We start from the raw sequence: 12456 nt of genomic DNA on the forward strand, positions 1-12456 counted from the left end.
CACTGGACCTATCGTCTTCAGTAACAATAAAGCGAGTGGAAATTCGTCCTCTCAAGCACAACATTAAGAACGTTTAGCTTTTGACGCCCAGATATTCCAACGGTCGAGTACTAAAGTAATCAATAATTCAGTCGTGTGGTCTTGACATTTATGAAAACCAGAATCGATCGTGCAAATATTTGACTTCCAATTATTTCCAATCGAAGCTGCAGAAATTAAACTGCAAGATTCATCCTTGTTTACAGCTGACAAACCGAGATACAATTCAATCTTTCACCCATGATACTCTTGCAATGATGCTGCACTAATAAAAACCAGAAAATAAAAAAGGACCTTCTCGAGGAACAAGGTCAGATTCAAAACTTCCTTCCAGATTTTGGTGTAAGAACATAGTAAAATATTACATAAATTTACAAATGAGCATTCTCTAGCCTCTTGAACTAATTCCCCAAGTGGGACGAACCGTGGTGTTATCTTAAATTGGATTGTTTGAACGCCAATTCTCCTTCCTCGCCTGGAGCAGAATAAACTTTCAACACTTCACACAAGGAAATCATAGGCCTCTTTCTCAACTACTCGAAACAAAAGAATAGTGGAGTACGTACAGCCTGCAGAGGAAACTGTTTGGAGTTAGCTTGGGATGATTTTAAGGAGCTCAGTATCAAACAGCAAAGTTTTGTCTATCAGCTCTTGGTTCCTCAGCACAAAATTCAAGGCTCGTTGACCCTGTCAAACACCATTATTTATCATTTTGGAATCATATATAAGTGCAATGCAAGCACTAGAAATCTTACATGGCATTACCGAAAATGTTTTAGGTCTTGGCCCACTCTTTTTGTGATCCTTCTCAGGATATTCTAGTTCTGGGTGCTCAATGATCCCCCATCGCTGTGAAGCAAACTGTGAAATCTGCACGAACAATCTTACAAGGATTGTAGATGTTATTACAATTTATTCATCGAAGATTTCTGTAATAGAGAACTTCAAACATATATTTGGGAAAAGGAGAAGAAACACCTTCTAATTTCACAAAGAGCGAAAGACAGATAAAAAGGTTTTTATTTTCCTGTCAGTGAGTATGCTCATCTGGCATGTTAGGCCTCCTTCAATGTTCTCCTGATCATGAAGGAAGATTTTACTCAGTAAAAATTAGTGTAGAAGGAAGTTTATTTCTAGTATTTGTAATATACTACTACCTCTTTATGATTAGACTATTAATTGAAAGGTGAAGAACGGTTATATGACCTAATGCCTTTTAGAATACTCACTTCTACTAAGCTGTCGTGGAATGCTAAGATCTCAAATATTATTGAGAGAGATGCTAGCTTGGGCTTTTCCATCAGGTAGTCTTCCAGGAGTGCCTTACCAGATCACTATGTTTGAAATGGTCACTCATCGAGGAGGTTATCTATTAACTCTGAATAAGAGATTTTAGATTCACAGACTCCATGGACCATTTTTTCTGATTCTCAGGTTTCATTCCAAGACACTCTCATTTATCATGTGGCTTGCTTTTTTGGGTTGTCTCAACATCATGACAGACTACATGTTTTTCAAATCATTCTCTTTTCGACATGTATTCTTGTGTGTTGCTGGTCGAAACACATGAACATTTATTGTTTTAGTGCACTTTCTTCGCTAAAGTTTGGGGTGCTATCACGAGTATGACTCTTATGGGTTGGCCTTCTTCGACATGACATCAACTACTTCAGTTGACATATACGCACTTGAAAAGGAAGAAGACATTTACAAGTCTTCTTTTCTCGGTTAGCCTTCTCAACCTCAGTTTACTTCATCTGGCACGAGAGAAATGATAGCGTATTTCATCAAATTTACCGATTTCATCAAGATATTTGCGAGGAAATTTTTTATTTGGTCTAGTCCTGTTTGGTAGAGCTCGAACCAAGGTTTCACATCTCAGCTACTTTTAGGTCCATTTGGCACCTCCGAGAGTCATGAGATACTATTGTTCTTGTTGTTTTTGAGATTTTATTTAGCATGATTTTATATGTAATCAACTAGCCAATTGGTTAATAAATGAAAATTTTTTATTTGGTCTGGTCTCGTTTGGTAGAGCTCGAACCAAGGTTTCACATCTCAACTACTTTCAAGTTCATTTGGCACCTTCAAGAATCATGAGATACCATTGTTATTGTTGTTTTTGAGATTTTATTTAACATGATTTTATATATAATCAACCGGTTGATTGGTTAATAAATTTTCAAAAACCGATTGATCGGGTCATCTAATATTTGTCTTTACAGTCTGTTTTTTTTTTTTCAGTTTCTTTTTCAATTTTTGCTTCTTTTTTTCTTGTTATATTTTATTAGATAAACCTGGGTAACAACCTTTTGTATCTCTTGGGACATGTCCTCATTTTTCTATATAGTTTTCTCCCTTTAATACAATTACTCTTATAAAAAAAGTTGTTTGTTATCATGATTTCAACAATTAAATAAGATAAGTTAGGTGTTGGTGGTTTTTAATTTTTATCTTACTACAAAAAATAATTCAATATATGTTTAGGTTTTTATTCTTAGTATGTTTCAAAATTCTACTATTTTTTTTCTTAAAGAAAATGTTCTTCCACGCAATAATTTCTCCAGAGCATGCCGCAAAATTCTACACTTTTTTTTAGAAAATGTTCAAAATAATAATGTCAAGTAAAGCATAGAAAGCAAGGATCATGACGGTTTCTTATGCCATATTCTAAAACATGACACAAAAAATGGAGAATTATTTTAACATAGTATCGTTTAAATTATAATTTATATCCTGCGATTTATACGCAATCTAAAACTTAACATTCTATCCAAATAAATAAATAAAAATAAATATTTAATTATTTACAAGATTATCTTTAAAAAAACCCTATAATATTAATATTACAACTTTATCGTTAAATTAATATTACAAATTTGTTATTAAATAAAAAAAAAACCCTGGCCATTACCCTTGTCGCCTATGCTCTTCCTCTGATTAACAAACCTCGCTGGTTGAAATGAAAGTGGAACGGCTTGTAATTGCTGACATAATTTAGATATTGTTTGTTTTTATATTTTAAAAATATTTAAAGTTTTTTTATTTTTTTTATTTTAAAATATATTTTTATAATTTTAAATTGTTTTGATCTACTTATGTTAAAAATAAAAAAAAATATTATTATAATATATTTTTAAATAATAAGCACTTCACAAAATAATTAAAAATATCTTAAACATTCTATTTAATACTCCTGCCTACAGTACTATACTGTCTGTCTATAACAAAATGTCTTGCAACATCTGCATTTGCTTCAAGGTCTTTAACTTTACTGTTGTCTTTCTCCCAATTGTCATCAGCAACTCAATCTAAAGATGACCTGCGACTTCTGCTGTGGCGAGTGTGAGAAGATTTGGAGCTTTTGCCTCTAGACCATGATGTAGATTCACCAGGACCAGATTGAGATAGATTAACAAGAACATCAAGCAACCTAGACAATGCGTGTGATAATTGAGCTCTTGAGGGTTTTTTTTTAATGTTAAATCATATCTGTGTTCATCATTCATTGCATGAGAACCATCTGCTGGACCATCAAAGGCAGGACAAAACCAATGCAAACTGCACAAGGAACTGATAGCCATGGCATTATGAACACCTTCCCTGAGCCTGACATCACCAGCTCCTACGATTCAAAATTGTACAGGAAAAAAAAAAAAAAAAAAGCTGTGACATACTTATGACAAGTTTAAAGCTCAAAATGATTCGAATCCCAGATCATTATGGAACCATAAATTAATATCTTTTGCATCTCATTTTAACAGTCAGGACCACATAATTTTGATCTATTGATCTTATGCAATTCAAGAAGTAAAACTGATGGCCAAATTACCTTGTCTATATGACAATTCCACGCATTCAAGTAACAAGCCCACGATGCTCATGGTGTAGCAGAATCAACGCGTGAACTGAGAAAGCCTCGTCTACCGCTCCTTGGGTTAACATCAAGGCAAGATTGATGCTTATAGCCTTCGTGCCAAGCAAAGACGTACAAAAACATCAACAGATTCTTCTTCTATAAGATCTGCTGTGGATGAAGGAGCCGCTCCTAGTCCGATAACTAGAGCCAGAACCAAGGATGGCACGAATCGCTCGAATGCAAAGATTGGCCAGGAGCGGACTAATGCCTCCTTTTCTCATTATGCCATGAAAACGCTTCGAGGCCTGATATCTCAAGCATTTCTCACCATGATTGATTTTTTTTTAAGAAAGAAATCAAGTTCTAGAGAGGGAGAGGAAAAAAATTAAAATAAAAAGAAAGGAGTCATCTTCATACCCTCTTCTTCTTGTCAAGAATTGAAGAATTGATTGAATCGGAAGCCATGGTTACCACTGCAAAATTTGTGGATTTGAAAAACCCTTAATTTGTTTTAGTAGCGAGGGATGGGGATTTGTTTTCTAAAGAGAGAGAAAGGAAGCCAATTCGTGGATTTGAAAAAACACTAATGCATTCCGAAATTTTAAATTCCAGGCCAAATGAGGCAAGTAAACTTAGCGTAGAAATTAAAGGGATGGCCCCGGAATGGTGGCAAGCAACTTTTGCTCTTATCACGAAATAACAATTAAAGCATTCAGGCCTGTTCATCGAAAGAAAATGTGTAGAACTAACCTGACCCTTGCTGATGCCGTGATGCGAGTAAATTTTGGATTTAAGGAGCTCGATGGAATTTAGAAAAGGGAACAGAGAATTATACAGATGACAAAGGCAGATAGAAATTAAAGAGAGGGTTTTGTTTTTTGGTTCTCGAATAAGAAAGAAAATTTAATCATCATTTCTCACACTGTTTTCAAGAAGGAACGATTATATTTATGGGATGATCATACTGCTTAAGCCATCTAACTTGCCAATAGAACTCTTGGCCCAATGAAGCAGCTGTAAAGTATCTGTGCTTTGGACGCTAGGCCCAATGTCAATATGACCATAATGCACAAGGAGTGATATTTTGAGGCGTAATACTTTTGAAAAATACCTTTTTTAAAAAATAAATTTTATTTTATTTTAAATTAATATATTTTTAATGTTTTGAAATGATTTTGATAATTTAAAAATAATTTTTAAAAAATCATAATATAATATACTTTTCTGAGTGAAAAATACTTTAAAACACATCACACAGCACACTATTTTACCTATATCAGTCCCAGTTCCTATCATGTTCCGGTAGTATGGTCAATATATTTACATGTCAACAACTTGATGATTTATGCTAGACCAACCACATTCCCACAATATAAAGAGATCAAAGCAACTGTTGATAAAAATCTCTTGGCGTGATCAGAATCTTTTGATACATCATTAACTTCTTACACAACACTCACCACCGGGGGCTTTTTCTACGGCAAGATTGACACCCGCTTTTATTACATTGAATTCATACTGATAGGCAGATCATAAAGGCTTACAGGCTAACCAGTTTCAGAGAATTTGCCTTCTCTTGCAGGGTATCAAGCAGACTATCAAAGCTCTTCTTGAAAGAATCCACTCCTTCAACTTCAAGCTGATTGCCCACGTAGCCCCAATCAATTCCCAACTTCTCAAGTGCGTTGTAGATTCCTTCGGCTTCAGAAACATTTGAGTCGATTGTCCTTGCAACACTTCCATGGTCGACAAATGCTTGGAGAGCTTGGTCAGGCATGGTTGAGACCTACCATAAGACACAAAGGAGAAAAGTTAAATAATAAATTCAAGTTCAAACTCGTGAACTTGATATCATTGCCAGAGATATCATGAACTTGATATCATTGCCAGAGATATCATGAAGAGTAATCCACATAAATCCAACAGACAGGATTCTGAGATACAAGATGGCTTACAGTGTCAGGTCCAATGAGGGGAGCAACGTATAAAGTGTCTGCGTAGGCAGGGTTCTTGACACTGGTTGATGCCCACAGCAACCTCTGCTTCTTAGCACCCTTTTTCACCAAAGCCTCCCATCTTGGACCAGAGAATTTCTTTTGGTAGAGCTTGTATGCTAGGGCTGCTTGAGCCACAGCAGCCTAAAACAATTCATGAACGAGATTTTACAGACTAGGTTACAGATTCACTGGAATATAATGAGAATTATTGGAACAAGAATTAGAATTTGGAGCTGGTTACCTTTCCTCGTAGATCAAGGGCTTCAGGGGTTTCGATCTTTTCCAGCATTTTGTCAATGAGAGTGTCCACCCTGCTGACAAAGAAGGAAGCAACACTTGTAACTCTGGAGAGATCACTTAGTCCAGATGCCTCAAGGCCATCCAAGTAGGCATCAATGACTGCTTCGTATCTTGTGAGAGAGAATATCAGCTGTGCAGACAGAAAAAAGGAGAACAGTCATAATCTGATTTAATGAAGGAGCCACTTGTTAAAACAATATAATCATTTAAGATTACTTTTCCCAAAATTGTTTAACCATGACTACAACTAGCAGGTCATTAGGATCAGTTCATCAGTATGATCATGGAAGAAGACACATTGCATGCACATCATTTACAGTGACAAAATCATTAGCCAATCACACTGCCTAAGCCAAGAAAGAATGCGCAGGAAGAACTTACAGTCACATTAACACTGATGCCAAGCGAAATAACTTCCTTAATTGAGGGGATGCAAGGAGCAGTAGCAGGGATTTTAATGTACACATTGGGGCGATCAACCACTTTATGAAGCCACTTGGCAGCCTCAACAGTCCCTTGAGTGTCATCAGCTAATCTGGGAGACACTTCAACAGAAACATAGCCATCACCAGCATCTGTTTGATCATATATTGACTCAAAAAGTTTGCATGCATCTTGTATGTCCTTCACCACAAGTTCCCAGTAAGCAGTTTCAATGTCTTTTCCTGATTGCACAAGTTCCCTGAAGGTATCAACAGTATAAAATCAGAGTAGAAAAATATGAAGACTACAATGATCAGCTTGACAATCTTAAAATTCTGACTCAAAAACCAACATCCGAGTTTCAAATCAAAAGATCCTGTAATAATTGGGAGACTCGGAAGAGATACATGAACTTCATTTTGTTTTCCCACTTTGCAAATCAAATAAATTTCACATACATCAGACACCATCAAAAAACAATTAATTGATTCTGAAAAATAACAATTACTTGTAACTGATTGCATTCACCTGAATTGGTCATTGTAAGCATTTGAGGATGATATTGCCTTCTGGAAAATCTGCAGTCGTATATTTTGAACAGCTTATTATACAGGACCAAAGGCTAGTGAAGAAAAACCACAAGAAGTGTTCAAGACACACTTTCATATTAATTCCGCCATTTATTTTCAATCTCATCCATTGAACTTTCTTTAGCTTAATTCAAAGAAATTCATTTTTTTATACAGTTTAGACAAGTTTTGAAAAAAAAAATTGTTAGAAAAGATAATGGTTATTACCGCTGGGTTGCTTGTTACGCCTCTAACTCCACTCTCGATCAGAGGAATCAGGTCCGTCACAGGCCTGCAGAGATTGTCATACCATGGACTCTGCCCCTCCCGTTCATAAAGATCATGAAGAGTGGTTCTCTTTATTGGGCTACCATTTCCACTGGATTGAGAACAGACACTGTGATAAGATCTCGTTAAATGGAAACTGAGCAGGGTCCATAATCATCAAAACAGAAAAGGAAAGAGATTGAATAACCAGCAACAGCCATGCATACAATATAACCCAATCCTTTCTTATTTAAGCATCAGATCGAAGACCAAGAAATTCCATATCGCAATATTAGAACATATCGACAATGTATTATTTAAGCATCAGTTCCAGCATCACTTTGTACATGATAGTACTTCTTGGCTTAAATAAGAGACGGATCCCTGGAAGATGCATTAAGCAAGGTATAATAAAGCATATGAAACTAGGAACTGTGTCATGTATTCATAAAAAAACCAAAAATCAAAAAGTTGATCATCGGCCTATAAAAAGAAAGATCAGAAGGCGAAACCAAACAAAGACATGAAAGCTAGGATGATCACCGCCAAATAAACCCAGATGAAAAAGGAAAGATCATGAAGAGAACATAAATATTGAAGTAAAAATACTTACACCAAGGAGGTCCTGGGGGAAGGTTGGGTGTTCTTCAAGGACAGCCTAACTTTGGAGAGAGAAGTTTTGGCACTGAAACCGAGGAAGACTTTAGGCAAGGAAGAAGATCTAGAGGGAGCTGAGAGGGAGGCTGCGGGGCTTGGATTTGAGAGCTTTGAAATGGTAGCCATGGTGATTCAGGGAGGGAGAGGGGCAGAGAGGGTTGGTTTGGTTGGTAGGTTGGCGAGGAGAAGGGGAGATTAAGGAGAGAGCGAGGGTTTTTGTATTTCTGATAGAGCAGTACTATTTCAGGAGACACGATACGATACGACACGACACGATAAAAACGATGGGAAATTGGATGACCGTCCTTTTGTCTCTCATTTGACGGGGCAGGTGGGAAGAAAACAGTATACTGACGCCGCTATATCTCATTTTGCTGTCATCATATAGTTATCGGTGAAGTCTACAATATTTTTTGTGCTCGAAAGTTGGTGGTGCTGCCTCTTGAGATCTGAGGTATTTGTTTTTGCTGATTTTTTGTTTTTGTTTTTTTTGCAGAATTCTGATTTTTTTTTTTTCTAATCTGGGAGTCGAGGGAGCGGTGGTGGCGGTGTGGAAATCGAACCCGGCATAAATCATTAGAATTTTGCTTACCTGGATATATTTTTCTTAGTTAGAAGTATTTTTTTCTCAAGACAATCTACATAGATATCAAATGACAGTTCGTTTGCTTATTAGGTAGCAACTAAAGTTAGGCATTTGTATCTTAAGTTATACAACAATTCAAATTCAGTTGTTTTTAATTTTAGACGATAACGGTTGTTTTTTAATATTTATTTTACTAGAAATTATATTAAAATTATTTTTTATTTTTAAAAAAATTATTTTTATATTAATATATAAATACAATTCAAAAATATAAAAAATAATTTCTAGGATGTCTTCTCAAACAAAGCACTAACTAATTATCTAATAAAACACTAATATTATTGTCATTAATAGTTGGAACTGAGCAGTGGCGGAGCCACGTGGGGACAAAAGGGGGCAATTGCCCCCTTAACTTTTTTTTTTTTTTTAAATAATATATTAGTTTAGGGAATTTACTGCAGGGAAGGAAAAAGGAAATGTACCTGCATTGTTTATAATTGTAGATTTGTAGGCTTCTAATATAATATAATATAATATATATATAAATAGCTCTTAAAAACGTACCTGCACAATTTTTTTCCTTTTTTTTTTGTTTCCATATTAAATTGATGGTACCATCTTTAAAATATGGAATACCTAGCTATCAAAGAGTACTTTTTGTTTTTTGCTTTTGCTGCGTTGTTTTTTTCATGAGCTGTTGTTCTTTGCCTCTCTCGTATATAAATTTCTCATCAAGTATAGGTAAGTAATTAATCTTTTTTTCCTTTTACTTTATATTTTAGGAAAATTTTCTTTATTTATTTCATTGTTTAATTTTAATTTTATTCTTTTATAATTAGCTATTAAAAATATTAGGGTTCATGATAATTTATGGGTTTTGATATAAATATGTTCAAAATAAATGTTTAAATCTACTAATTTAATCAATTAAATATTTCTTTTCTTATTATAAAGGAATAAATTAATATTCATGCAAAACCATTATTCTTGACATCTCTTGCATTGGCATAGTAGTTTATTGAAATTTAATATTTTTATATGACTTGTTTGTAAGTAAAATATCAAGTAGAAAGCATGTTTTTCAAGAATTGTTTCTCTTACACATACACTAGGCATTGCTTTTCAATTAAATATCTAGAAATAATTAAGTATAATTTAATCAACATACTTATTATATTTATATAGATATGAATTGAAATAGGTTTTGATTTTGATGAATTGATGTGTATTTTGATATGAATTTCATATGAAAGATTTAGAATTATTGTGTAACTCAACTGATTTTTATTTAACAGTGAATTATTATGTAGTTGTGTTAATTATTATGTAGACACTAATGATGATAAAAAAATAATCCACGTGGTGATGATGATACGTATATTATGGTATTTGGTGACCAACTTGATACGTATATTATTGATCTACGTGGTGATGATGAGTTCTCTGGTATTGAAGGTATTACTAGTCTTGCAGAGAAAATGGTAAAAACAAAGAAGAATTTGATATTTCCATTAGTATATATGCTTATCAAATTATCATTACTTCTACCAGTTGCAACTGCTATAGTTGAGAGAGTTTTTTCTGCCATGCATATTGTCAAGAGTAGATTACGGAATAGAAAGGGAGATAAGTGGATGAATGATAGTTTGGTTGTATACATTGAGAAAGATATCTTCGATAAGATTGATAATGAAGCTATTATGAAGCGATTTCAAAATATAAAAACTCGAAGAGAACAATTATAATGTAAGTTTTTTATTTTGAAAGTATTTTTAAATTAATTTTACTTGATATGAATTAGTATATATGCTTTGAATTGATTTCTAATATATATCTATATAATTTAGTATTTGTTAATAATTTGCCCCCTCATTGAAAAAACTCTGGCTCCGCCACTGGAACCGAGAAGCAGATGTGTGAGCTAACGCCTATTCAACCAAGAGGTCAATTGGCACTTTGTTTTTTTTTTTTTTTTTTTTTTGGGTAACACCAGCCAGCCAACACGCGAACAAAAACTTTGCGACTTCTTTCATCTACCCCCAGATTTTGTTACTTGTCAGTGATAGAATTAAATTAGTTTTTTAAGATTTAAGCATCCCTTTTTGTTCTTGGTGTATTTAAATGACAAGAATCTTGATTTTTTCCTTAAACACACACACACATATATACAAGGAAGATCAGTGTGAAATATTGACAGCGATTATTTATGCGGTGTGATGGTAGGTGAAACCATAATCCCATTATTTTGATCATTGTTTGTAGTTAGGGTCAAGATAGGATGGTGGGACAACTACCCTCAACTTGGCCTGTCCTCTTCAGCTTAGAAAAGTTACTTAACCTTTCTAATCTGACCATTGTTATAGCTCAAAGGATATTGCCCACCATTCCTTGCTTGCTTGCTTCAGAAACCATTGAAGGGGTCGCTAGCTGTAAGATCAGTTGCTGACGAGAAAGGGAGCATGTAACCCCCCTTCCCTGATCACAACTGGATGATCAAAACCGAGTAAATAATACAGAAAAAACTATTTTCTTCGGAGATGCAATATTGTAGATATTATTCTCTCACAGTTCGATCATTTAATTTCTACAAATAATTAATGAGCTAAGCAACTGTGTTTATTATGTTAAACTGGAAGAAGTCACATCACCTGGTAGCTCCAATTCGAAGAAAAGACAACGATACCGCACCCAGGTTTTGTATTTATTGTTTTTTTTTCTTTTCTGGCCAGGATCACTGCCTCCTCCAAGATTTGAGAAAGACAAGTCGATAACCATGGCACTGGAAGTTCTTGTCCCTTCGTGGGTTGTTGAGGTCAAAATGGGTATAAGACTGCTGTCTCCGAAAGCAACTTCTTATTTTAGTTGGTCTTTATGTTTTTTTCAAAAAAAAAAACATATAGGTATAAAAATTATCTTTTAAAGTGTATTTATAATTTTAAAGGTTTAAATTTAAAATATTTTTACAATAATATTATAATTTAAATAATCAAACAGTAATTTGACTTTTACTCATTGAATTAAATATGTTAACTCGAGATAATAGTATATTAATAATATTTATAACACTTGAAAGATATATTATAAAATAAAATAAATATATCCGTAAAACATTACCCTGACAACTTAAATGAAAGGAAAAGCCTAGATAGATTATTATTTTTTTATGGGTTATAAATTTGATTTTTATATATATATTTTTTTAAAGTGAATATGCTATCATAAGACTTTCTGGTATCCCATGTCATTTTATTTACTATTTAATTATTATATTTTATTTTAATATTGGTATGAAAATTATTGGATCGCCATTACAAATAATTTTAAAATATCCATCCCATATCTTTAGCATTATATCATCCAATCACATTTTTAAACTCTTCGTCCTTTAACACTTAACTCTAGCATATAACTTCCAATTTTTAATCTCAAATCAAACACATGATGAATAGCGTTAGGATGGGTTTCTCTCGATATCCTAGCTTAACTTGGTAGTTGGAAACCTACCACTGTTTGGTATTGCTTTTTAATTTCAATGGAGTTGTTTAAATTAATTTTCAAGTGAAAATATTTTTGAAAAATAATTAATATTATATTTTCAAATACCCTATTGATTTTCTTTACCAGGGTTATGTATAAAATGTGAAGATTAACAAGAAAAAAATTTTTAAAAAAAAAACTAAGAAAAAAAAAGTGAAAAGCAAAATAATTTGCAGGAAGTACATCTTTCATTGATCTCTTGTTATGCGTAAATACACACAA

The 12456-nt window shown here is 33.7% G+C and overlaps 1 protein-coding gene and 1 long non-coding RNA gene across 2 annotated transcripts; both read right to left on the bottom strand.

Annotated features, from left to right (window-relative positions):
• Positions 1-3144: 3144 nt before the first annotated feature.
• LOC118054408 (uncharacterized) lies at positions 3145-4809 on the bottom strand. Its single transcript, XR_004688515.2, has 2 exons — positions 3872-4809; positions 3145-3664 (listed from the first exon to the last, which is right to left on the bottom strand). It is a non-coding gene; the product is annotated as an uncharacterized lncRNA (long non-coding RNA).
• Positions 4810-5271: 462 nt separating this feature from the next.
• On the bottom strand, positions 5272-8326 carry LOC118054409 (uncharacterized). The gene is made up of 7 exons (XM_035065981.2): positions 8068-8326; positions 7416-7584; positions 7147-7196; positions 6577-6877; positions 6137-6325; positions 5854-6036; positions 5272-5684 (listed from the first exon to the last, which is right to left on the bottom strand). The coding sequence occupies exons 1-7, from the start codon at positions 8235-8237 to the stop codon at positions 5439-5441; spliced, it is 1308 nt and encodes a 435-aa protein (XP_034921872.1). The 5' UTR covers positions 8238-8326; the 3' UTR covers positions 5272-5438.
• Positions 8327-12456: the final 4130 nt, after the last annotated feature.

This window comes from Populus alba, chromosome 3, assembly GCF_005239225.2.
Source record: "Populus alba chromosome 3, ASM523922v2, whole genome shotgun sequence".
Classification (NCBI taxonomy): domain Eukaryota; kingdom Viridiplantae; phylum Streptophyta; class Magnoliopsida; order Malpighiales; family Salicaceae; genus Populus; species Populus alba.